The following is a 25,985-nucleotide window of genomic DNA, read 5'->3' on the forward strand; positions in this document are numbered from 1 at the left end:
AGATCATAATGCTATGAAACTAGAAATCAACTACAAGAATAAAGCTGGGAAAGGGGAAAAAATGTGGAGACTAAACAACATGCTACTGAACAAACAATGGATTATTGAAGAAATTAAAGAAGAAATCAAATATTATCTGGAGACAAATGAAAATGAAAACACACCATACCAACTTATTTGGGATGCAGCAAAGGCAGTCCTAAGAGGGAAATTCATTGCAACACAGGCTCACCTCAATAAGCAAGAAAAATCTTACATAAACAATCTCAAACGACACCTAACAGAATTAGAAAAAGAAGAACAAACAAAGCCCAAAGTCAGTCGAAGGAGGGAAATAATAAAAATTAGAGCAGAAATAAACAATATTGAAACAAAAAAGACAGTAGAAAGGATCAATGAAACGAAGAGTTGGCTCTTCGAAAAAATTAACAAAATCGATAAACCCTTAGCCAGACTCACTAAGAAAAAAAGAGAGAAGTCTCAAATAAATAAAATTAGAAATGAGAGAGGAGAAATCACAACAGACACAGAAATACAAAGGATCCTAAGAGAATACTATGAAAAACTATATGCCAACAAATTGAACAACCTAGAAGAAATGGATAAATTCCTAGACTCTTATAACCTCCCCAAACTGAATAAGGAAGAAATAGAGAATCTGAATAGACCAATCACAAGTAAAGAAACAGAAACAGTAATCAAAAACCTCCCCAAAAATAAGAGTCCAGGACCAGACGGCTTCTCTGGAGAATTCTACCATTCAAAGAAGATTTAATATCTATCCCTCTCAAACTATTCCATAAAATAGAGGAAGATGGAGCACTCCCTAATACATTCTATGAAGCCAACATCACCCTGATCCCCAAACCTGACAAGGACAACACAAAGAAGGAAAATTACAGGCCAATATCACTGATGAACATAGATGCAAAAATCCTCAACAAAATTTTGGCAAACTGAAGACAGCAATACATCAAAAAGATTATACACCATGATCAAGTGGGATTTATACCAGGGACACAGGGATGGTTCAACATCTGCAAGTCAATCAACGTGATTCACTACACTAACAAAATGAGAAACAAAAACCACATGATCATCTCAATGGACGCAGAGAAAGCATTCAACAAGACCCAACATCCATTTATGATAAAAACCCTCAATAAAGTAGGTATAGAAGGAAAGTACCTCAACATAATAAAGGCCATATATGACAAACCCACAGCCAACATCATACTCAACAGACAAAAACTGAAACCCTTCCCTCTCAGAACAGGAACAAGACAAGGGTGCCCACTTTCACCACTCTTATTCAACATACTACTGGAGGTGTTGGCCAGAGCAATTCGGCAGGAAAAAGAAATAAAAGGAATCCAAATAGGCAACAAAGAAGTAAAACTCTCGCTGTTTGCAGATGACATGATCTTATATATAGAAAACCCCAAAGAATCCATAGGAAAACTATTAGAAACAATCAACAGCTACAGCAAAGTTGCAGGGTATAAAATCAACATACATAAATCAGTACCATTTCTATACGCTAACAATGAACTAACAGAAAAAGATCTCAAGAACTCAATCCCATTCACAATCGCAACAAAAAGAATAAAATACCTTGGGATAAATTTAACCAAGGAAGTGAAAGATCTATACAACGAAAACTACAAGACTTTCTTGAAAGAAATCGATGACGACATAAAGAGATGGAAAGACATTCCATACACATGGATTGGAAGAATAAACATAGTTAAAATGTCCATACTACCTAAAGCAATCTACAGATTCAACACTATCCCAATCAGAATCCCAATGACATTCTTTACATAAATTGAACAAAGAATCCTAAAATTCATATGGGGCAAAAAAGACCCCAAATTGCTAAAGCAATCCTGAGAAAGAAGAACAAAGCCGGAGGCATCACAATCCCTGACTTCAAAACATACTATAAAGCTACAGTAATCAAAACAGCATGGTACTGGTACAAAAACAGGTGAACAGATCAATGGAACAGAATTGAAAGCCCAGAAATAAAACCACACACCTATGGACAGCTAATCTTCGACAAAGGAGCTGAGGCCTACAATGGAGAAAAGAAAGTCTCTTCAACAAATGGTGCTGAGAAAACTGGACAGCCACATGTAAAAGAATGAAAATCGACCATTCTTTTTCACCATTCACTAAAATAAACTCAAAATGGATCAAAGACCTAAAGATTAGGCCTGAAACAATAAGTCTTCTAGAAGAGAATACAGGCAGTACACTCTTTGACTTCAAAAGAATCAGTTTCAAAAGAATCTTTTCAGACACCATAACCCCTCAGATGAGGGAAACAATATAAAGAATAAACAAATGGGACTTCATCTGACTAAAGAGCTTCTTCAAGGCAAGGGAAAACAGGATTGAAACAAAAAAACAGCCCACTAATTGGGAAAAAATATTTACAAGTTACTTGTCTGACAAAGGGTTAATCTCCATAATATATAAAGAACTCACACAGCTCAACAACAAAAAAATCAAACAACCCAATCACAAAATGGGCAGGTGACATGAACAGATATTTCTCCAAAGAAGATATACGGATGGCCAATAGACACATGAAAAGATGCTCATCATCACTAATCATCAGGGAAATGCAAATCAAAACTATACTAAGATATCACCTTACACCTGTTAGAATGGCAAAAATATCCAAAACCAAGAGTAACAAATGTTGCAGAGGCTGTGGAGAAAAAGGAACCCTCATACACTGTTGGTAGGAATGCCACCTGGGCAGCCACTATGGAAAACAGCATGGAGATTTCTCAAAAAGTTAAAAATAGAAATACCTTATGACTCAGCCATCCCACTACTGGGTATCTATCCTAAGAACCTGAAATCAGCAATTCCAAAAGTCCCATGCACCCCTATGTTCATCGCAGCATTATTCACAACAGCCAAGTCATGGAACCAACCTAAGTGCCCAGCAAATGATGATTGGATAAAGAAGATATGGTATATATATATATATATATATATATATATATATACACAATGGAATACTACTCAGCCATGAAAAAGGACAGGGCCCTCCCATTCACAACAACATGGATAGACCTTGAGGGTATTATGTTGAGTGAAATACGCCACACAGAGAAAGATGAACTCTGTATGACTCCACTCATAGGTGGTAGTTAACATATAGACAAAGACAACTGATTGGTGTTTACCAGGGGAAAGAGGGGATAGGGGGAGGGCACTAGGGGTGAAGTGGTGTACCTACAACATGACTAATAATGATGTACAACTGTAATTTCACAAGGTTGTTAACTATCATAATCTTAATAAAAAAAAATCAAGTGTTAGAAAAATTGAAGAATATTCTATATTAAAACATATGTAATCCAAAAAGATAGGTCCTATATATCCCATCAACTTAACATCAAAATAGAGAGAAACTGACAAATCCACATTTATTTTGGAAGACTTTAATATTCCTTTATGATTTGCCGAATGAAATAGACAAAAATAAGTAAAAATACTTAGAATTTTAATAGCACAATTAACCAGTGTATTTAATGGCTCTATTAAAAAGTTACATTCCTAAAATAAAGCATATGCATCCTTTTCAAGCAGCTATGGAGTATTTCCAAAAACTCTTTATTAATCTCTCAATAAGTTTTTCTAAGTAAGTCACATTCTCCATATTATGATGTCCATAAAAACAGACATAAATAAAAAGATAGTCAAAAAATAACTATCCACTTAGAAACTTAAAAGTGTTCTTCCAAGACGTTCTTAGATTAAAAAGAAAATAAAAATTGAACTTCCACCTTATTTAAAAGTAAATGAAAATAAAACACTATTATGAAAATGTTTTTTGTTGCCAAAGCTTGTTATCACAGGAAAACTCGGTACCTTTAAATGTACTTACTAGAAAGAGACTGAAAACAAATTAACCAAGCCTTCGATGAAGTAACTAGTAAGAAAACTAGACATTTCTAAAAGGATAATAAATAAATAAATATAAATAAGAATGTAAATTAATAAAATAGAAAAGAAACAGATTTGATCAATTAAGCTAAAATCTGGTTCTTAGAAAAGGTCAATAAAATAGACAAATCTGTTTACTTTCCTACAAAAAAAAGTTTTCTCTCTCCTCTCTTTATCTTGTCTCTCTCTCTCAATCAAACACAAACACTTAACCCAAAAAAAGAGAAAGGTGGTCATAACAGATACAGAGGAAAACTTTTAAATAAGAGGATCCTACATATTACTAAGTAACAAGAAATTTGAAATGCTAGTAAAATGCTTGATCTTCTAGGAAAATATCAATTTCCAAAATTGACTCAAGGAGAGGTAAAATCCATAAACAAGCCAATAATTATAGAGGAAGCATAATGGACTTCAAGTTACTCAAGAAAACTACAAGACACGCTTTTCATGAAGGAGATCTTCCAAAGCTGCGAGGAACAGGCAACTCGTGTGTTATTCACAACGCCTGGTGCACACCGAATATGGAGGACTGCACTATTTTTCAGATGCTGGTGTAAGCCAGTCTTTACGCTATAAAAGAAGAAAACTACAGGCCAACCTCACTGGTGAACATAGATGCAAAAATCTATGCAAAACATTAACAAATTAATCCAGAAAACTATTAAAAGAACAATATTCTTCATAAATTATTTCACACATAACTAGTAATATGAGCAATTACTTCAATGGTACAAGAAAAACATTTTATTTTAATAATTACATATTTATTTTTTATCTTCTATTTATGGTAAGTGATATGGTTTTCCCACTTACTATTCTCATAGAAAATTTCCTTTAAATATATATATATTTAAGGGTATTTATGGAAAACTGGTACACAGTGCTCATAGTCGTGGAGAAGAAGAAAGAAAGCAAATACATAAAATTTAGGGAAGCCTGAAATACACACCACAATCAAAATGGCTTTATACCAAAAATGCAAGTATAGCTTCATATTAGAAAATCTTTTAGTATTATTTACTACATTAACAGATTAAAGGAAAAAAATCATATGATCATTCCAATAGAAGATGGAAAAGCATTTACGTATTAAAATTCAATAACCATTCCTGGTTAAAAAATAAACCTTAAAGGTCTAGAAATAAAAAGGGGAATTCCTTTAACTGACAAAAGGCATCTTTAAGTAACTTATAGCAAACATCCTATTTAATACAGAAACACACCAGATGGGTTCAGATTAAATCAGAAATAAGACAAAGATGCCCTCTACAAGTTTGCAATTCAATACTGTTCTAAGGTCCAACCCATGTTGATGAGATAAAAAGAAGGGGGGAAGGATAACTATTAGAAACAAAGCAGGAAGAGTTACTGTCTGCATATAATGTGACTTTTATATGTGTGGGTGTGTGTGTATACATATAATGAATATATAATATATTCAAGAAAATCAACCAGAAAACAAATACAAATAACAAAAGAATTCAGTAAAGGAGCTGGAGATAAAATCAATATACAAAAATCAATACCATTCAGGAAAATTTAAAAACGTAATGAAGAAAAAGATCCCATTCCCAACAGCAACCAAAATTATATGTCTAGGAATTAAACTAACATGAAAAGGTGAGAAAAGTATAAAACTTCACTGAGGGATTTAAAGAAGACCTATACAAATGGGGGGGAAAATACCATGTTCCATGATAAGAAGATTCAAAATTATAAAGATGTCAAATTGCTCTAGAAAGTAAATGCTGCTCCAATCTAAATCATAATATAAAATGTTTTACGAAATCTGATAAACTGATTCTAAAGTTCATCCAGAAGAGGAAATATGATAGAAAAGCCAGGAGAACCTATAGAGCAAAACAAATACTTGCCCTATAAACTATGAAAACATATACAGCTACAGTAGTCAAAGTGTGGTGCTGACCCATTCCTGTACGTAGAATATCTGTATCCCCCCAAACTCCTCAATTGAAACCTATTCCTCAGTGTGATGGTGTTTGGAGGCAGGGTTTTGGGGGGACTAAGTCATAGGGATGGAGCTCTTGTGAATGGCATTGGTGTCCTTACAAAAGAAACCCAAGACAGCTCCCTTGCCTCTCCCACCCTTCGAGGACACAGCAAGAAGACGGCCGCCTGTGCAGGAAAGGGGCTCTCACTAGACACCAAACGTTACAGCACACTCATCTTGGACTTCCCAGCCTCCAGAACCGTGAGAAATAAATACTCCATGTTGTTTATGAGATACCCTGTCTATGGTACTTTGTTATAACTGCTCAAAGGGACTAAGACATCCATTGATAGACAATAGATCAATAGCATACAACAAGAGTCCAGAAATAGACTAGAACAGAAATTAATAGGTTGTATTTCAAATCAAGGGAGAAAGCATGGAGGGGTTTAATGAATGATATTGGGACAATAAGCCATACATTCAGAAAACAACAACAAAAAACATGAAATTATAAATCTATCTCACAAAAATTAATTATAAATAGATTAAAAAGCTAACTAAAACAACAATACTATAAAAGTTTTAAACATATGATGTTTCTTCAACTTCTCTGAAATGACACTAGTGTTAACCAGAGTAAGTTTCTATCATTTGCAGCTAAAAGAACTTGACACAAAACCCTGACCAGAATTTGGCATAGGATATTAAAAAAAATTGATACAGAAAAAATACCATAAATAAAAAGATAACCATGAGAAAATATTAGCAATATATACAAAGTATAATGTCCATATTATATTAAAAACTTCTATAAATAAACAACCCAGTAAAAATTTGTACAACATATATGAACAGGTAATTAATAGAGGAAGAAATAAAAATGTCTAATAAACATGAAAAAATGTTCAACCTCATTAGCAATAAAGAAAAAATTTAAATAACAATGAAATAATCTTTTTTACTCAAGAAAAAAGTGAAAATTTGAGAAAAATTAAGAAGACTCCAATATTAACAATTTGTAGGAAGATGGCCACTTTATAAACTATTTGCCAAATACAAATTAATGCTATCTTCTCAAGGACAATTTGGTATAATATCCATCAAAATTTTAAATTGGCATTTCATTTCTTCTAGCAATTTCACTTCTAGGAATTTATCCTATGGAAAATATATGTACACAAGAACATAAATATAAATACTATAGGTAATAATAAACATTGGAAATAATCTAAATGTTGAAAAAAGAAATGCTTAAGTAAATTATGGCATATTCTTAGTAAGGAAAATGTCGCAGCAGTTAAGAACAGGGTAGATCTATACATATTAACGAGGAACAATTTCCAACATATATATAGTTAAGTGGCAAAAGTCACAGAATGATGTGTTTAATGTATTGCTTATGTTAAAAACTAGTCTATTGGGGCTGGCCTGGTGGTGCAGCAGTTAAGTTTGCACGTTCCACTTCGGGAGCACAGGGTTTGCCTGTTCGGATCCCGGGTGTGGACCTATGCACAGCTTGTCAAGCCATGCTGTGGCACGCGTCCCACATAAAATAGAGGAAGATGGGCACAGATGTTAGCTCAGGGCTAATCTGCCTCAAAAAAAAAAAACAAAAAAAAACCTAGTCTATGAAAAGATAAAGATTTTTAAAAATTATATAACTTATATATAATACATGACATACATTAAAAAAAAATCTTCAGTAAAGGTAAAGGCACAATGAAGGATCTAGAAAGATATACACCAAACCATTAAAAGTGGTTTTATCTTCAGTAAGAAGAAAGCAATCAGCAGGATGAAAAGAGACCCACTGCCTTTTCTTCTATATACTTCTTTTATTTAATGTGTTTATGTATTACTTATATAATACAATATTTTATTAAAGAAAGTAAAGTGTGAATAATACCAAGCAAAAGAATCTCTGACAGGCAAAAACCCTCCAAATTTAAAATTTTAAACTGAATACTTCAAATTTTTTATTTTTCCACTCAAATATTATGAGATACTTTATTATTCAGATTTGAAATTCAAGAAACTATAACAAAGTTTTTTTGGTAAAAGACTAAAAAGTATCAGGCCCAAGTGGCATTTAATGTAATTATAAAAATTTGTAATAAAATTTGATACAAGTACTTAACCCTAAGAGATTTAAGAAAGTTTCTCTTTTTACAAAGACATGATATTCATTAAATGCTTTAATTCAAAGTTTATTAACATCAGCTGTTGATATTTTAAATGAAGAAATAAATATTCATTCACAGGAAAGAGGAAAAGCCATAAAATACCAGCAGAACCCCTTCTGTAGAAGTGTCTATAAGCTCACTGAAATGTCTTTAGGCAGACTAAATTGCTAATTAGATTTGACAGTATTAGAAACCTATTCCATAATTTTACTCCAATTTCAGTGATTTAGAATCATGTATCAATTTAAATGTTTTGGGATCCTTTTCAAAACATGAAAACCTCATTCTAAAAATCTAAATATTCAAGGCCACTTAAAAACAAATGTTAGGGGGCTGGCCCCGTGGCCAAGTAGTTAAGTTTGCGCACTCCGCTGCAGGCGGCCCAGTGTTTCGTTGGTTTGAATCCTGGGCATGGACATGGCACTGCTCATCAAACCACGCTGAGGCAGCGTCCCACATGCCACAACTAGGAGGACCCACAACGAAGAATATACAACTATGTACTGGGGGGCCTTGGGGAGAAAAAGGAAAACAAGAAAATCTTTAAAAAAAAAAAAACCACAAATGTTACGATTAAAAACTACCAAAATTCACCTGATTTTTATAGACAAGTCTTCCTAATGGTAAAATAAAGATACATATCTGGGGAAAAATAAAACTTAACCCATCTCAACTTATAATTATGAAATTAATTGGTGTCTAATTATTCAGAAAGTAAATATATGTCTCAAAGGAATGGTCAAACTAAAATTAATAATTATATTTAGTAATTATCAATAGTTAATGAACAAACTCAATGTATAAAAGTGTAAATTATCTCTAATATAGAGAAATTCTCAAAAAACATTCAAAGTCTATTTATTTTCTGTACTTTTCTTCCAAATTAAATAAATGACAGAAAAGAATAACATACCCCAACCTTTCTGTTTTGGATTCATTGTCAATTTTGTACTGTTCAAAATCTTGGCTAAGAAACTGTAGCTTTTCCTGAAGTTTCTTTTCACGTTCCACACTTCCTTGATAAAATTTCATCTCTTTTTCCATCGCTTTCACTTTTTCTTCCATAGCCTTAAACTCATGGAGAATTAGATAGCTGACTCCACAGTACTTACAAACTTTTTCTTCAGGGGACATCTAGAAGATAGAACATACATTTACTGAAATGATATTTTTTAAGTTCTAAAAAACAGAGTTCAACTGAAGATGCAACCATACTGTCAAATGAAGTAAATGTATATTGTACAATGCTATGGAGTAACAGTCATGACATTACCTACATCTGAATAAAATTTTAAAAACTGGCACAATATTGACAATGACACAAAATTTTAGAATTAGAAAAGGGTCTTTCAGAGTAATTATTTCTCCATAGTATCTCTAAGGAAGATTGACTTTTGAAATATTTTCCATAAAATAAAACTAAAAATGACAAAAACATCTTTACAATTCTAGAGTTCTTCATGAAGTGAGAAGAAATGCTGGCCTTTCACTGCCAACTGCACTGTGATCCTGGAAATGCCTCTTGGCTTTTTCAGATCTTATTTTCCTCATTTATAAAATTACAGCTTTGGACCAAATGAACTCTAAATTCCTGTTCAGTTTTAACATATTAAGATTTTTACAGAATTTAACATTCTGTCAGAAAACTACAAATAGGAAAAACACTTTGAACCTAATCTCTTCTCCCTAAATCGGTTCTTTTCCCCCAGGGAGGCATGGTTACACCCATTTTATTGATAGGGAAGTGGAGACTATTGAAGTTAAATAACCAGCCCCTAGACGGAGAAGTTGGCCTGAAACCCAGGTCAATAGAAAACCAGTACCTACGCCTGTAGCCGATAACCACCCGGGATTTATCCACCACGTGTATGTCAGCTAAATCCTCGTGCTTCCTTCGGATCAAATATTCATATATCTCTGGCCTGCATAGAGGCAGTGAAAAATGGAATTTTAGCAAAGTCAAGAGAGAGGTAATTCTTTTTTCTGTCTCAAGTATATAAATATTCCTCAAGAAGCTTCCACTTGTCTTGAAGAAAGACAGCTTCATTACATACTTGCTCCAGGGTGCTAAAATGAAAGCAACACTTGGATTATTCCGGAGTACTTACTCTTAATGCAACCTCCCTTAAGACTCTATAAGCTGCTCTCGTAACTAAGAGTGATGCCACCATATCTCCTACCAATGGCATCACACAAGAGTCAGTTGAAACAAACTAATAATACATTTTTGGACAGTAAGATTTTGCTCATTTAAACTTCAATAATAAAAATTTCAAATTAAAAACCATAAAAATACTATGGGATACAGATGAATGACAACATCAATCATCTAAATGCCACTGATACCAAATTTATAGATTTATAAAACCAGAGATTTGAAAGAAATCATAAAGATACCTAGCTCAAACTCTGGATAGGTTCATTGAGTCTGTTCCATCCTAGATAAATTGCTATCAGACTCTATTTCAACATCCCAAATGATGGGAAACTACTTTGAAAAACAGCCTGTTCTACCTTCTGATGGTTTTGTCTATCAAGAAGTTGTTTTTCAGGGCCAGCCCAGTGGCGCAGCAGTGAAGTTCACACATTCCGCTTCCGCGGCCTGGGTCTCATCGGTTTGGGTCCCAGGTGTGGACATGGCACCGCTGGGCAAGCCACGTTATGGTAGGTGTCCCACATATAAAGTAGAGGAAGGTGGGCATGGATGTTAGCTCAGGGCCAGTCTTCCTCAGCAAAAAAAGAGGAAGATTGGCAGCAGATGTTAGCTCAGGGATAATCTTCCTCAAAAAAAAAAAAAATGAAAGAAATTGTTTCTCATGCTGACTCCTAATCTGCGTCCCTGGAGCATCCACTGATCCTAGATCTCCTAAGAACCATGGGGAACAACCCCAAGACTCCCCCTAATATTTGAAGACAGCTCTCAGGAAACTCCATATCTTCTCTTCTCCAGGTCAACACTTCCAAAGCCTTCAGCTCTTTCCCATGTGACATAGCTTCAAATTTCTTCCTCATGTTAGATCATTTTCTCTGACTTGTTTCAGCATTCTCCATCTGTTTCAAAGCATGGTGCCAGTACTGAATACTTCAGTGTGGTTGGTTGGTTCTCACCAAAACAGAGTAAGAGAGGACTCAAACTCCCCTCATTCTAATATCTCACTGGAAATATCATTAGTAATATCTTCTAATGCAACCTTAGATCACAATAGTCTTTTGTGTTTTTAACAATTACATATTGCTATCATATACTTTAATTGGCATTTATATTAAATAAAGCCCCTATCTAAAGAAATGTCACAGTGCAAAACTATTTGTCATTACACTGAATATACCAATCCATTCCTTCTCACCTATGTCCCCTTTTTTAGAGAATCCACCTTCCACAGTTCTGGCTGCTCTGTTTGGTAATGTAACTAAACCATGCCTCCTCCACCCATCCACCATAGCCTTGGCTGATGATGACTAGACATCAGACCCAGAAGAACCAAGCCCTAAACTGGGATGAGCCAACTAGGCCTGTAAGTGTTAAAGACCTGGGCATTTAGGACACCTTTAGGGCAGCCAAAACGGAGAACGGTCATGTGCAAGGTATACAGTAAGCCACCTTACTGGAATGAGAGGGAAAAACGGGCAGACACACAGGGGGAAAATAAGACAAAGACACTGTGGATTCAGAGTAAGAGAGAAGAAAATGGAACCAGTCACTGCCATACCCAACGACCTTCCCGCTCCTCACTTCAGTCCCTCTTGAGATCTAGGTGCCCTACTTGCCCTTTAGGATCCCTGCCCCACCTTCCTCCACTATCCTCTTTTCCTCCTTAAGCTACCTATTCCTTGAAACCAAGAACCCCCATCCTTTTATGTGAGCATTTGGTTTTTCATATCCAAGTGCAGAATTATAAATGTAAATAAATAAATAATATATATTTTTATAAATATACACACATATATAAATCTTAGATTCATATATATATATATATATGAAGATATGTATGTCTTAGACTCAGCCTTTAGTTATTGACTTTGGTATCTAGGAAATTCTAAGCTTTCTGTCTTTTTCAAAATTGATCCTTGTAAGTTGTTTTATCCATCTAATTCATTGATTAAAAATGTTGAATATGACAAAGTTGAGGATAGAACGCCATAGCCTGTCTTATCTCCTTGGTTGATACCAATCTGTTACTCAGTACATTTCAGGTACAACCCTTCAACTGGCTTATTAACCTACCCAATTATCTTTATAACCAGCCTATATTTATTCCTATTATCTTCAGGAATATTATGAGAAATTTTGCCCAAGGCCCTTATAAAGTCCATACATACATTCTATGCCTACTGCAGCTCCTGGATCTAGTAACTACACGAATGGAATGGCAAGGCCCACCTCTAGTTCTCTCAATGAACATAAAATTGGCCCAAGGGTTACTGTTTTCTCTAATATATTCTCACAAATCACCCTTTAATATTACATTCTAGAATCTTGTCTCGGATTGATATTAAGTTCACTATCTATAATCCCTGGTCACTTTACGTGGAATGGCATTTGCACATCGTGTCCTCAAAGATCACCAATGGTAGCTGTGCAATCCCACTCAAAGGTACCATCAGTCCTCAGAAATATAATTCACCCAGGCCAAGACCCTGAGCTAATTCAGAGCAGACGGGTATTTTCTGACAATCCCTCTGCCCACTGTGAGTTTCAGTTCCTTCTCACCAATGTGAAAATTGTATTGCTTACTCCAAGGCACTTTCATCCTTAACCTTTTGCCTGTTAATCACAGTTCCTGCTCTGCTCCTGGTAAAGAGCCCCATCCTGGTTCTAAAGAAAATTCTTGCTGGGTGGAGCTTATTTGCAGCCTGATGTACAAAACAGGAGTGGTATAAACTTTACAGTTGTAAAAGCCGTTACAATGTTATTCCACCATAGCAATCATTGAGGGCGGGGGAGTGAAAGTAGAAATAACTGAAGTAATAGATTTCATAGAACAAGTCTTCTAAAGTTCAGCAAAGAAAGCCAAAACACGCCATTCATTATGACCTTGGAAACAAGACAACCAAATTATAAAATAAAAGGTCCACAAGAGTAGTCTCCAGACTTCGCCTAGTACAACCTGAGTCACTGGCGACCTGTGTTAAATAAGTTTACTGAGCAAAAGTTTTCAATGCTGTTAAATTGTAAATAGCTTTCTGTAAGTAAAACTGCAACAGAAAAAATTTAATAACCCTTTCAAATTCTCAGTGTCTGCATGGGCTAATTACTTAGGACATTTCTGTGAAACTTGAAAAGATACAAAATACTATAATTATGTTCCCAAATGAAGTAAGTAAAAGTTGTCTGTTTTTTGTGAAATGTAATTTGTGCTTCATTCTGAGGACCTGGCTCATTTTGTAAGGAAGTAAGGACAAGCTGTCATCTTGGGCAAAAGGGCTGTCGTTAGTCATTAGCAGGGCAATTGCCGTCTGCAGGATGTACTTTGGACGAGGCATCAACAAATGCAGAAACATTTAAAAATACATTATAACCCAAACTTCTCAAATGCAGTGTTTGTACTTTTTAAATTATAGTTATTTAATATAAAAATGATGCAAATTTTTTAAAAGATTAAATTAGGCTTCGGATCATTCCAAAGCTCTTATCTGTGCTTCAACGGGACAGGCACTCAGTCACCTCCGACAGCCCCATGGAGGCGCTCTCTGCTCCTTTCTGCCCCCACCCATCTGATGATTCCTGTGCTTGGATAAGGAGCAAGAAACAGAAAAACCACTAGACAAAGGTAAGAGTGACAGCAGTACAAAATGCTAACCCTTCTAAGAGGCTTTGCTTTAAAAAAAGATGACTTTACTCAAAACAATGAGTGTCTAACTAGTGAATTTCATTCAGATCAGGAGAAAACTTTGAGCCAGGACCTTTCCTCACTAATAAGTCAATTCACTACGCTACCAATAAAGAGCACCTACAAAAATCCCTACACCTACATCATACTTTGTTTTAAGGTATGTGTGCTTTCTTTTTTGTTTTTGGTGAGGAAGATTGGCCCTGAGCTAACATCTGTGGCCAATCTTCCTCTTTTTTTTTCTCCCCAAAGCCCCAGTATATAGGTGTATATCCTAGTTGTAAGTCATTCTAGTTCTTCTATGTGGGATGCTGCCACCACATGGCTCAAGGAGCAGCGTGTAGGTCCGTGCCCAGGATCCAAACTGGCAAACTCTCGGCCGCTGAAGTGCAGTGCACAAAATTAACCACTCAGCCCTGAGGCCGGCCCCCTACATTATTCTTAACGGTGAAAAATTGAGTGCTTTTGACCCTAAGATCAGGAACAAAGCAAGGATATCTTCTCTCTCTGCTCTTATTCAACATACTGCTGAAAGTCCTAGCAAAAGCAATAAGGCAAGAAGAGGAAATAAATGACATACATATCAGCAAGGAAGACATAAAACTATCCCGATTTGAGATGATATGATTGTCTACATAGAAAATCCCAAGGAATCTACAATAAAACTCCTAGAACTAAGAAGTTCAGCAAGGTTGCTGATTCAAGATAAACAGACAGAAACCAGCGTATTTCTACACACAGCTAGTGAACACATGGCAATGAAATTACAAATGCAATTCCAATCACAATTGTTCAAACAAATGAGACAGGTGTAAATCAAATGAAACATGCAGAGCACTTGTATGCTGAAAACTACAAAATGCTGCTGAAAAATAAAGTAGATCTAAATAAATGGAGAGACATACTGTGTTTCTGGGTTGGAAGACTAAAATATTAAAGATATCAATTTTCCTCAAGTTTATATATAGGCTTAATGTAATTCTTATCAAAATTCTAGCAAGATGTTTTTTAGATATAGACAAGATTGTTCTCAAATTTATACAGAAAGGCAAAGGAACTAGAAGAGCTAAAAGAATCTTGAGAAAGAAGAATAAAGTGGGAGGAATGATTTTACCTGATTTCAAGACATACTGTAACGCTACAGCAATCAAGACTGTGTGGTATTGGCAGAAGGACAGAGAGAGATCAATGGAACAGAGGACAGAACTCAGAAATTGATATACATAAATATGCCAAACTGATTTTTGTCAAAGGAGCAAAATCAATGAAAGAAAGATAGCCTTTTCCACAAATGGTGCTGGACAACTGGATAACCATAGGTTAAAAAGGGAAAAGAACCTCGATCTACACCTCACACCCCATACAAAATTAATTCAAAATGGATCATAGACTTATAAAACATAAAGGTAGGATTTTTTGAGAAAATAACCTAGGAGAAAAATTTCAGGATCTAAGCTAGGCTGATTTCACACACTTGATACCAGAAGCAAGATCCATAAACGGAAAACTGATAACCTGGATTTCATCAAAATGTAAAACTTTTGCTCTGCAAAAGACCCTAGGAAGAGGCTGAAAAGACAAGCTACAGACTGAAAAAAAGCGTTTGCAAACCACACATCTGACAAAGCACTGGTATCTAGATCATATGAAGAACTCTCAAAACAACGGTAAAAAAATCCAATTAGAAAAGTCAAAAGACATGAAGAAACATTTCACCTAAGAGGACATACAGATGCCAAATAAGCACATGAAAAGATATTCAACACCATCAGGCACCAGGAGATTGCAAATTAAAACCACAATGAGATATCACTGCACGCCTATGAGACAAGCCAAAATAAAAACTAATGACAACATTAAATGCTGGTAAAGACGCAGAGAAACTGGATCACTCGCACATTGCTGGGGAGAAGGTAAAGTGCTGCAGCCCTCTGGAAAGTTTGGCACCGTCTTAAAAAACTAAATATGCAACTACCACACAACCTAGCAACTGCACTCTTGGGCATTTATCCCAGGAAAATGAAAACATATGTTCACATAAAAACCTATACACGAATGTTTGTAGCAGCTTTATACATAATAGCCAAAAACTGGAAAAAACTCAGATGTTCTTCAATAGGTTAAACAAACTGTAGTACATTCATACCATGGAATACTACTCAGCAATAAAAAGGAATAAACTATCAATATATTCAATAACCTGAATAAAGCTCCAGAGAACTACGGTGAGTGACAAAACTAATCCCAAAAGGTTACATATTGCTTGACTCCATTTATGTAACATTCTTGAAATGAAAAAACTATTGGAGACCAGATGAATGGTTGCCAAGGGTCATGAATGGGGCGGTGGGTGGGGGAAGGGGGAGGCTGAGGTGAATGACGCTATAACAGGGCACGGCAGGAACCCTTGTTGTGGCAGAACTGTACTATATCTTGACTGTATCAATGTCAACATCCTGGGTGCAGTATTATAGTAGAATTTCAGCAGATGCTACCACTGGGGAAAGCTAGGGGAAGGGTACGTGGGATTTCTTGGTATCTATCATTTCTTGCAACTGCATGTAAATCTACAATGATCTCAAAATAAGAAGTTTATTTTATTTACTTTTTAAAGATTGGCACCTGAGCTAACATCTGTTGCCAATCTTCTTTTTTTTCCTTCTTCTCCCCAAAGCCCCCCAGTACATAGCTGCATATTCTACTTGTAGGTCCTTCTGGTTGTGCTGTGTGGACACCACCTCACCATGGCTTGATGGGCAGTGCTAGGATCCAAAGTGGCGAAACCCTGGGTCGTCCTGGGTCGTTGATGCAGAGCACACGAACTTAACCACTCAGCCGTAGGTCAGAACCCAGAAGTTTAATTTAAAAATTATTTTTTTAAAAAAATCAATCTGGGACTAAAGTCTCAGAAATTAATCCATAAAGAAATTTTATTGAGCAATTTCAAGAAACGTTGGCTTCGTACATAAATTATACATGACACGCTCATATCATCTAAATACGCTTCCGAAGTCTGTTTCCTCCAATACCTATTTTTCCACTGGGGAACCTCACCTCAGTAAACTCTATGACCTCCTATGGCCAGCTAGGAAAAGTATTTTGGACTACAAAGTGACAAACGCAGACTTTTCAAGATTCCTAGTAATATTTTTTTTAAAAACTTCTTCCTAATGAATTTCTTGGGTAATAATATTAAGTGATTGGTCTCCCCAAAAATTACACAGCTTCTTCTTTCTTGCATCGTTAGGTTTTAAAACTGCAATTGCTTAAAAACGTTACACACACCCCCGCACCCACACACACACACTACGTCTTCTCTAGGATGCTAGTGCTAACATTTCCATGACCATTTGCTCTTTCTTTTCCTCTACTTTAACTCAACACAAAATCTGACCCTGGCCACAGTGGCCCAAAATGACCTGGAAAATTAAGTTTATTTTTTCTGGCAATGACAACTTGTGCTTGGAAATATAAAACTGTTATTCTGAATAAATTTCAAAGTTCCAAAGTACTAAAATTACTTTGCTGAAACAGGACAAAATGAGCTGTTACTGCTGGGGAAAGGGATTGTTATCCCAGAAAGAACACCATGCTCTTCAGCCCTTGCACTGCCGCTTCTGTTTTGTAAAATAAACAACTCCGGTCTCTTTATTTTAGTTTGTGTCCTGTGGTAATAAATATCTCCTGAAGCTAAAATCCTATTACAAGCGATCATTTTGTCACCATTTACAAAAACAAGAGATCAGTTTTACTTTTGCAAAATAACTGATTTTTCCACTAGTTTGTTGCAGTGTTTTGACTTCTGCGTATGTTCCCTAGCAAAAACAGCAAGAAGAAAGCTGCTCATTGTTTTTTTCTAAAAGAGGACCCCATATGTCTCTAAAACGGGTTGACATTCAGGAGGGGAAGAGATATAGAATTATTACTTTGCTGATCTGTAAGTGTTGTTTTAGTTTTAAATTTTGGCAATAAAATCCTAAACACAGAACTGTACTATCATTACAAGCGCATTCTGCTTTCAGAATGCTGGATGAAAATTCTAGCAAAGCTGTTGCTTATTGGAGGTCAGAGACAGGTAGGAGGCAGCTCAGTCTAGAGAGAGAGCAGACTTAGGGACACGGTCTGAGTACCTACAGAAGCACACTGTAGAGTCTAGCAGCAGACAAAGGGGAGGAGCGTGGTCTTGCTGTCCAGCCCATGGGCCTGTTGTACATTTTCTGCCACTTGGGCAGATGGAAGTCTGACATGGATTTTATGCTCAGTCAGAAATTGTGATAAAAAGCCAAAAGATCTAGGAATGGGAGTGAAAAGATTATCTCATCCTTTCTTCCCTAAGATTCCTAAGAAGATGAGACCTAGGGCAGAAGATTTAACAATCTTAGCCTTCTGATTAGGCAACGATTCTCTGACTATAGCTTATTATCATCAGCATTCTTCCCCACACTTTCCCTTTGGTGCCATCTCGCCCACCACCTTTACTTTTTCTTGCAATTCTTTCTACTATTACCTATTTTGCTATTAATAGTACAGTGTACTACAGTCATTTCCACATTCTTTATCACATTATCTATCATGTAATTTATCAACCATCCCATTTCCATATCACACGGCAAAAGTACGGAAAGAAATAAAGAGGAAAGGCTCCCCTTCCCTTCTCTTCCTTGCTTTCTACACTAACTGCCTGGCCTACACACAGAAGAAAAAAGGAAACACAACATGGGTTTCTCTAGAAAGAAGAGCCAGCATAGAAACTAATGAAAAGTTAGAAGAAGAAGAAGAAGAAAAAAGCCTTTGAAAGACCTCTCTGTCACTATACACTGATCCATCCCCCTCATGTCCTTTTTTATCCAATAAAGAAATGGAGCACAATTTCCAAGCCATTATGAAAAAAAAAAAGATTTGTTTTCTTCATCTTAATAATGAAATGGTTCTAATCTGAAATACTTCTATTGCCATTATAAGCTATCTATCTATCTAACACGATTCTGTATAGAATGATGTCTGCAAGCTGACTAAATAGATATACTGCCTGATCACTAGGCAACTCCAAGTTTACATCGGGGACAATCTAGAAGAATCAAACACAGGTAAGAAGTTATGGAAAACAAGTAACTGACTTGTTCTCAGACTGTGCTGTAACAGGCTGCGGGATGCACGTAGCACGTACACATTTTGGTTGTTTTATAATCAAGTACCCAGAACAGTGTCTGGCACGTAACAGACACTCAATAAATATTTGCTGTATAAATGTATATACCGTGGGTCTGAGCAAGTGCACAGCTGCACTTTACATCTAAACATTTGGCAGGACGAGGGCTGCAGGCCGCACCAGCCTCTCCTGGCTTCCCCGCTTCTCTGCAGTGTATGGACAGCTGCCTGACACTCCTGCTTTGAGAATATAACTGTACATTTATGAAATGCTTGGTTTTAGCCTTTTTAAACAATTTACTTATAAAGTACCTTAAACATGAGAAAAAACATTCTACAACTCTCATAAAAACCTTGTCAAGATACATACATACTCTTTCATGTATTCAAAACATTTACATTGTTAAACATTCTCTAAGTTGGCCAGCTTTTTCTCACCAGTGAACTTCTGTTCCCTTGGCCTAGGATGCTCTGTTCCCTGGGTGTCTACAGAAACACTCACCCTTCAAGGGCCAATTCCAGTTCTATCTCATGCATAAAGCTCCTCCACTGACCATCCGAATACTCAGGGATTCCTCTCCTTACCTTCTCCATTCTCAGAGAAAAGACCATCTCATATGACATTTAAATCACACACTGTTTTTCAGAGTTATTTTTTCATGCCACAATACATTCTCTTCCCTACAGAGGTTTGGGGTCTGAAGTAAGAGGAGTGTCTTGCAGATGGTTTTCTTCTTCTAATCTCCACCACATGAGGCTAGTATATGAAAGGAACTCAGGTGAGGGAGAGAAGGAGGATGCTCCATGTCTTCAGACACAGACAAGCACCACTTCTCAGGTAAGCAGAGCACAGCAGAGCTCTCTCTGTGCTTACCATCTCTTACGCCTAACTTAAAAAGTAAAGCGAATTGAACCCAATGGTTTCTTTCTGGTAACTGAACTTCCCTCCAGTTCCTACTAGGTTGCAGTTTACATAAATTTGAAGAATATACAGTAACAGTAAGCATCAAGTTCAATCAATGGCATGATTAATGCTAATAGGCAGCCCAAAAGAAGACGCACAGAGGATAAAAGCATATCTGAGAGTTGACTGAAATATTTAATTAAAAAGTAACAGATTGGTGGTTAGTAAGAGTTGACTGTAGATATAGTGAAGAGCCTAAATGACTAATGATAGCTAAGGTTTGAGGTTTTAATTCACAGTTTTTCAATCAGTTTCAAAGAGATTTTATTTTTAAGATTGGCACCTGAGCTAACATCTGTTGCCAATCATTTTTTTTTCCTTCTTCTTCTCCCCAAAGCCTCCCAGGACATAGTTGTATATTCTAGTTGTAGGTCCTTCTGGTTGTGCTGTGTGGGACGCCGCATCAACATGGTCTGATAAGCAGTGCCACATCTGTGCCCAGGATCCAAACCAGAGAAACCCTGTGCTGCCAAAGTGGAGGGCGTGAACTTAACCACTCGCCATAGGGCCGGCCCCTCAAAGAAGTATTTTTTAAATTACACTGTTAACAGTGTAAGCATTGCCAAACTAAACACAGGAGAAACGTTTCGCCTGCAGACAGATATGAACTAACAGGAAGCAGAGCAGCATAGAAACTGTGAAGAATTGCTTGTTAACCAGATTAAATGAGTGGATATATGTGAAAGGGCTCAAAACAGTGCCTGGTGCACAGTAAGTGGCAAGAATTAAGGTGAAATTGAAACAGACTCCTACAGAGAGAGAGACTTGAAAATTTACATCACATAAAGTTACAAACTAACTGTAATTTCTGTAGTGATTTACTACTAATTATTTGTTTTGCAATTACAGAATAAGGATGACTGAAAATTCTAAACAGACCCATTTATTTCAGTTTAAAAAAAAGTTTTTTTCTGAAAAGCTGCTAGAAAAATACGTAAATATAATATTTGGACATTTCCTGGGGCCCTCTTCTCATAAGTGCTACACAAACACCTGGTCAATACTGTGCTGGAATGATTATATCTGTCTTCTTTCATGGGTCAAACCCTCTTTGCACTGAATTGAATTCTACAGTTCTAACCATTATGATTATTCTCTTCCCAGCTCCACCAACCCACTGCAGATCCCCTGACCAAAATAAATACAAAACCTCTGAATTTACTCCCCCAGGTTTTAGAGGGGTCTGTTAAGATCCTGCTAATGTTTTGCTGTAGTAACACAATATAGTATCATACCTTTTGGATTTCTTCGGGTAATGCATGCATGGGAATGTGACGATCCATAATTTCCCCAAATATACTGAGGGAGCTCTGGAGTAAAATAATCTAAAAACATTGATGGAAATAGTCAGAACTGAAGTAATTTGAAGAAAATTCAAATTAAAAGATATAAAATCCTGGGAATACTTGGGGATGAATAGTGATAACTCTTTCAACAAATGCTTGTTTCATCAACTCAATGTTAAGGTACACCTGGAATTTTCTCAGCTGTTAGGCCAACAGAACAGGAAGGATGCACAGAGAGAGACCACTGACTTAGAAATGATATTTCCTTTCTTCAGAACTTTACAGTCTAATTGTAATTTCTATAGTGGTTTACTACTAATGATTTGTTTTGCAAATACGGAATAAAGATCACTTAAAATTTTAAACACCCATTTATTTCAATTATTTTAAAAAGACAAGTTTTTCTGAAAAGCGTCTAGAAAAATTTTAGTTAAGCAGAGAAGGAAAACAATTGTGACATGAATGTTAGTTTAAATGATGAACTACAGAAAAAAATATTTAGTTATCAGATTAAATATGATATGCAGGCACTGAACGAAAGAGTTGTCACGGCCTGAGAAGCCAAGCATCAATTTTACCTAAGACGGATATTTACATAACTTTTATGCAGATATTTCACTTTTAATAGATTTTCATTTTCTGATAAAACACTTCAATATAAAACTCTATCACTACTTTCATAAAACCACACAAGATGAATAGAGGAGCACTTGGAATTCTTTTTGTTTTTTTAACTCTTTCCCAAACATGAGAAAGAACAGACAGCCCAGCTTCATGGGTGAGAGTCATTTATATATATCTAAGGAGCAAGGGGTGAAAGGCAGGCAGCAGAGTAAGATGACACAGGCAGAGTTCCACAGCAAGGAGAAGGCCTGGGGGCCACAAACAATCTAGGAGTTCAGGAAGGAAAAATGCCTTATCTTTCTGATGGGAGTGGGGAATTAGTGAAGGCTTCCTGAGGTTGTTTACTTCTGATCAGGGCAGGATTTTGACAAAGAGAGCCTCGAGAGGCATAGAGCTGTATCCAAAACGGCAACCTCAGCCTTGGCAAGGTGGCAGGGAAACTGTAGTTGACAAAAATTCCTGTAGTGGCAGTATGTTTTTCAATTGTGCAACCACTGGTGGAAGAGAGGGTTCCCCATCTTGTTAGCACAGTGCCTCTTGTTTTAACGAGCTGATGTTTAAAACAAATAACTAATGAGCTGTCTTCCCATATAAACATAACACAGTGTGGTGTGTGTGTGTTCGGTAGAGTTAACTAGCACAGTTAACACAGGCCCACACGGTCAAGTACATAATAACCTGCTGTTTGGCAGACTGTCATGGTGATGTGGCAAGAGCTCATTATTCACAGAAGGCTCATTATTCTCATTTCTGCCATTTTACAATGGACTCACCATCAGTAAAATAAGATAGCATCATCTTAATTAAACCCTATTGGGAGTAGAATTTTTCCTAAATTACCAACTAAATCTCCTTTTAAAATTGCATCCATAAAATTACTTGGGAGCATGGACCTAGTGGCAATATAAACAAGGCACCAGCAGAGGAGTTTTTATTTACTATCTTCACTGTCTATAAACCTATTCCAACTTATGGCCTTACTATACCAAAGAGGAAGAACTGGCAGGTTCCGATTATTGAGGAAAAATTAAAAATAAAATATCCTGCCAACCCAGAAAAATCTCTCCACAATGCAGAAAGAAAATAGTTTTATTATAGAATAAGCATTTAACTTGATTGTGATGCACATTACAGCCAATTGGCTAATGAGATTACAAAGAAAGAGATCCCAGTCTTTATACAGCCAAGCAGATACAATCTATTACATATATTTTCTCAAGATAATTGGCAACTTGTTCTCAACACAGCTTGCTATACACTCACGGTTCGTTTTAAATTCACCTGGTAATCTAAGTAGCCATTTGTGCTAGCTAATTGCGTTTGTTCTAAAGAATACATAGCTCAAAGACAAAGCACTTGGCTATTGGAAGTGAGGCGCTTAGGCTCAACCTCCAGTGATATGGAGAGACGGGCGCTATCTTCCTTGCCGTTCGCATTTTAAAGAAATGGCTCTCAGGTCCTCCAGGAAATACATTCTAGGTCTTTTAAAAGATTTGCATACATATCAAAGGAATAGGGGAAGCATTCACAAGGATGAGCTTTCTCAAGAAAGGGCGGGGAAAGATCTCTTTCCCTTTTGGCAACAGGAAAAAAGTTAATTTTTAATTTCCCTTATATTACTTTCCGTGTTTTATCAAATGAGTCTCTTTTCTTCTGTCACATTACCACGTGTACAGCGCCCTTCGGCAGGAGGTGTCGTGACAAGTGGCAGCAGCTGAGCAGGTATTTGTGAACCTGCTAACAGCATCACGAGGACGAGGTGTGAGAAACACAGGCACGTCCCTGATTGTTAACTTCCGATGCCCTTCCGCACACCAGAGTCACGCCGGGCCACTCACTCACGCTCGGCGCCCAGGCCCTTCCGAGAACAGCGGCCCTGGCGTGAGTCACCCACGGCCAGCCGGTCAGGGTCAGGGGAGCGCGGAAGCGCACGTCCTCAGGCTTTCCGGAAGCGGCAGGATCTTCCAGATGGAAGCCAACTGCACGGCCAGACAGAACTGCCGGGAGGGTTTTCAAAGCTGCCCCCCTCTAATCCGTCCCCTTGGGACCCGCGGGGCAGGAGGAGGCAGGGTGCGGGGTGCCCGAGCCGCGCGCTCCGGGAAGAGGAGGGCGCCGGGCCGCGCGCGCTCGGGGACGGGCAGGGGCGCGGCGCCGGCTCAGCTGTCCGGACCTCTCGCCTCCGCGCCGCCACCGCGCCTCGGGGGACCGGGTCATCCGGGGCCCACGGAAGCCATTCACTGTCTCACCTAGGCTTCGACTCCGCCGGGGGCGAAACGGCTTCCCCGGTCTCCCGGGAGACCATGCCGCACGTCGGCCTGACGTCAGGGCGCAGTGACGTCACAGCCCACGCCACTCGCTGACGCGGAAGCCGGACCCCCGACCTGGCTCGCCTGGCCGAAGCGGAAAAGCTTGTGGCGGGGATCGGAGGGAAGGGTGCGTCTTACGCGGGGTGCTGGGAGACGGGGGAATGGGCACGGAGGCGAGGCGGGGAGGGCGTGCTGGAGTCGTGGTAGCGACTGCTGGGTGTAGGGAGACGTCCCCAGGCCTGCGGCGGGTGGGAGGGAAATGCTGCCTGGGGTGGAGGCCCAAGTCCGTCTACCGTCTGTACTGGCTGTAGGCCAGTGTGCCGCACGCAGCAGTGGGCAGTTACTCTTCTTGAGCGCGAAGAGGAGAGATGCCGGTAGGGGAGCTCTGCTCTCGGTCATTCCAGCCAGGGCAAATTAATTGGGAAGGCGTTGGTAAAATTTTCATTCTAGTCCAAAAGTAGTCAAGATGGAGGACTTAGTTAAAAAAGTACCTTGAGATAGCTTGTCCACAATTTGTTTATTTATAGAAGGCTTCCAACCCTTACACATGACTAGCTTTCCTTCATTCATAAAGCAGATATTTATTGATGACGTACTACGCCACAAGCACTGCATCCCAAGGTGGGTGATGCTTTGTGACTACCCCAGGCAGGGGCAGCCATTGGTATGATTTGCAAGTGACTCATTCATAGCCCAGATATCTCCTTTTTGAGGATTATGTGAGGTCGAAAATGCAGCTCTTCCAAGGAACAAAACATTTCACAGCTCACTAGCAAGGAAAGAGAACTGCTACTATTGAATGAAGTAAGGTTAAGTAAATACAAAGGAAATTAATTTAAACCTGTAGAATAAAGAAGTGATGGATTGATGCAGAGCAGTGCTGGAACACAGTCAAACTGCTGGTTGATAGCTATTAATGAAAATGACAGCATGAGTACTGAACACCTAAAAGCTTTGTTCCTCAAAGCACTAAAAGCTTTGGGGATAGCTGTACCCTGTGCACTTAACCTAACTGATAGTTTTGCCCCAATGCCTACCAGCAACTTTCTGTTTCCACCCCCTCAAAGAGTGCATTTTTCTTCATCTGGAAAGATAAACGATTAGAGGAATGGACAGAGGCTTAAGGGTTGCAGAGGACAGCCAATGAAGTAGTCAAGTACAGTGTTTTTAGTGAGAAGTGCAAAGTTTTCAGGGCTGTTCATCCTCAGCATGTTTCTTTGAGGGACAACGAAGGTAGAACTGTTCTCATTTTTATAACAATATAGGACACAAAAAACCAGTTCATCCAGATCCATTGAGTGCTTTATCTGGAACAGGAATTGCACACCTAAAGCAAGATCACTCTGTTCTGAGGCTAGTTTGGCTAATAATATGATTATTAGCAATAATAATATTTACTGAGTACTTTATATGATAAGGAAACACTTTAAGGATAGGAGAAGATCCAGCTGAAAGGCTGTAATTCATTTTGTGGTTTAATCTCATCTATGCTATTCATCTCTACATTGGCCTTGAGACCAATTTTCCTTCCACTGTAAATGTCCCTTAGACCTGCACTGTCCAAGAAGATAGCCACATGTGACTATTTAATTATAATGAAATAAAATTTAAAATTCCATTCCTGTATTGCACTGGCCACATTTCAAGCGCTCAGTAGTCACCTGTCGCTACCGCATAAGACAGCACATATATATGTAACACCTTCAGCATCGAAGAA

The 25,985-nt window shown here is 37.7% G+C and overlaps 1 protein-coding gene across 1 annotated transcript in view; it reads right to left on the reverse strand.

The window, feature by feature from the left end:
• The window catches only part of LEKR1 (leucine, glutamate and lysine rich 1), a 189,455-nt gene extending 165,138 nt beyond the window's left edge, over nucleotides 1-24,317 (reverse strand). Inside the window, exons 1-3 of the mRNA XM_046659844.1 lie at nucleotides 24,209-24,317; nucleotides 21,288-21,377; nucleotides 9,023-9,243 (exon numbers count right to left, since the gene is read on the reverse strand). Of these exons, the coding sequence (XP_046515800.1) occupies nucleotides 9,023-9,243; nucleotides 21,288-21,335 (269 nt within the window). The 5' untranslated portion in view covers nucleotides 21,336-21,377; nucleotides 24,209-24,317. The remainder of the gene's footprint in view (nucleotides 1-9,022; nucleotides 9,244-21,287; nucleotides 21,378-24,208) is intronic.
• Nucleotides 24,318-25,985: the final 1,668 nt, after the last annotated feature.

This window comes from Equus quagga, chromosome 4 (genome assembly GCF_021613505.1).
Source record: "Equus quagga isolate Etosha38 chromosome 4, UCLA_HA_Equagga_1.0, whole genome shotgun sequence".
NCBI lineage: Eukaryota > Metazoa > Chordata > Mammalia > Perissodactyla > Equidae > Equus > Equus quagga.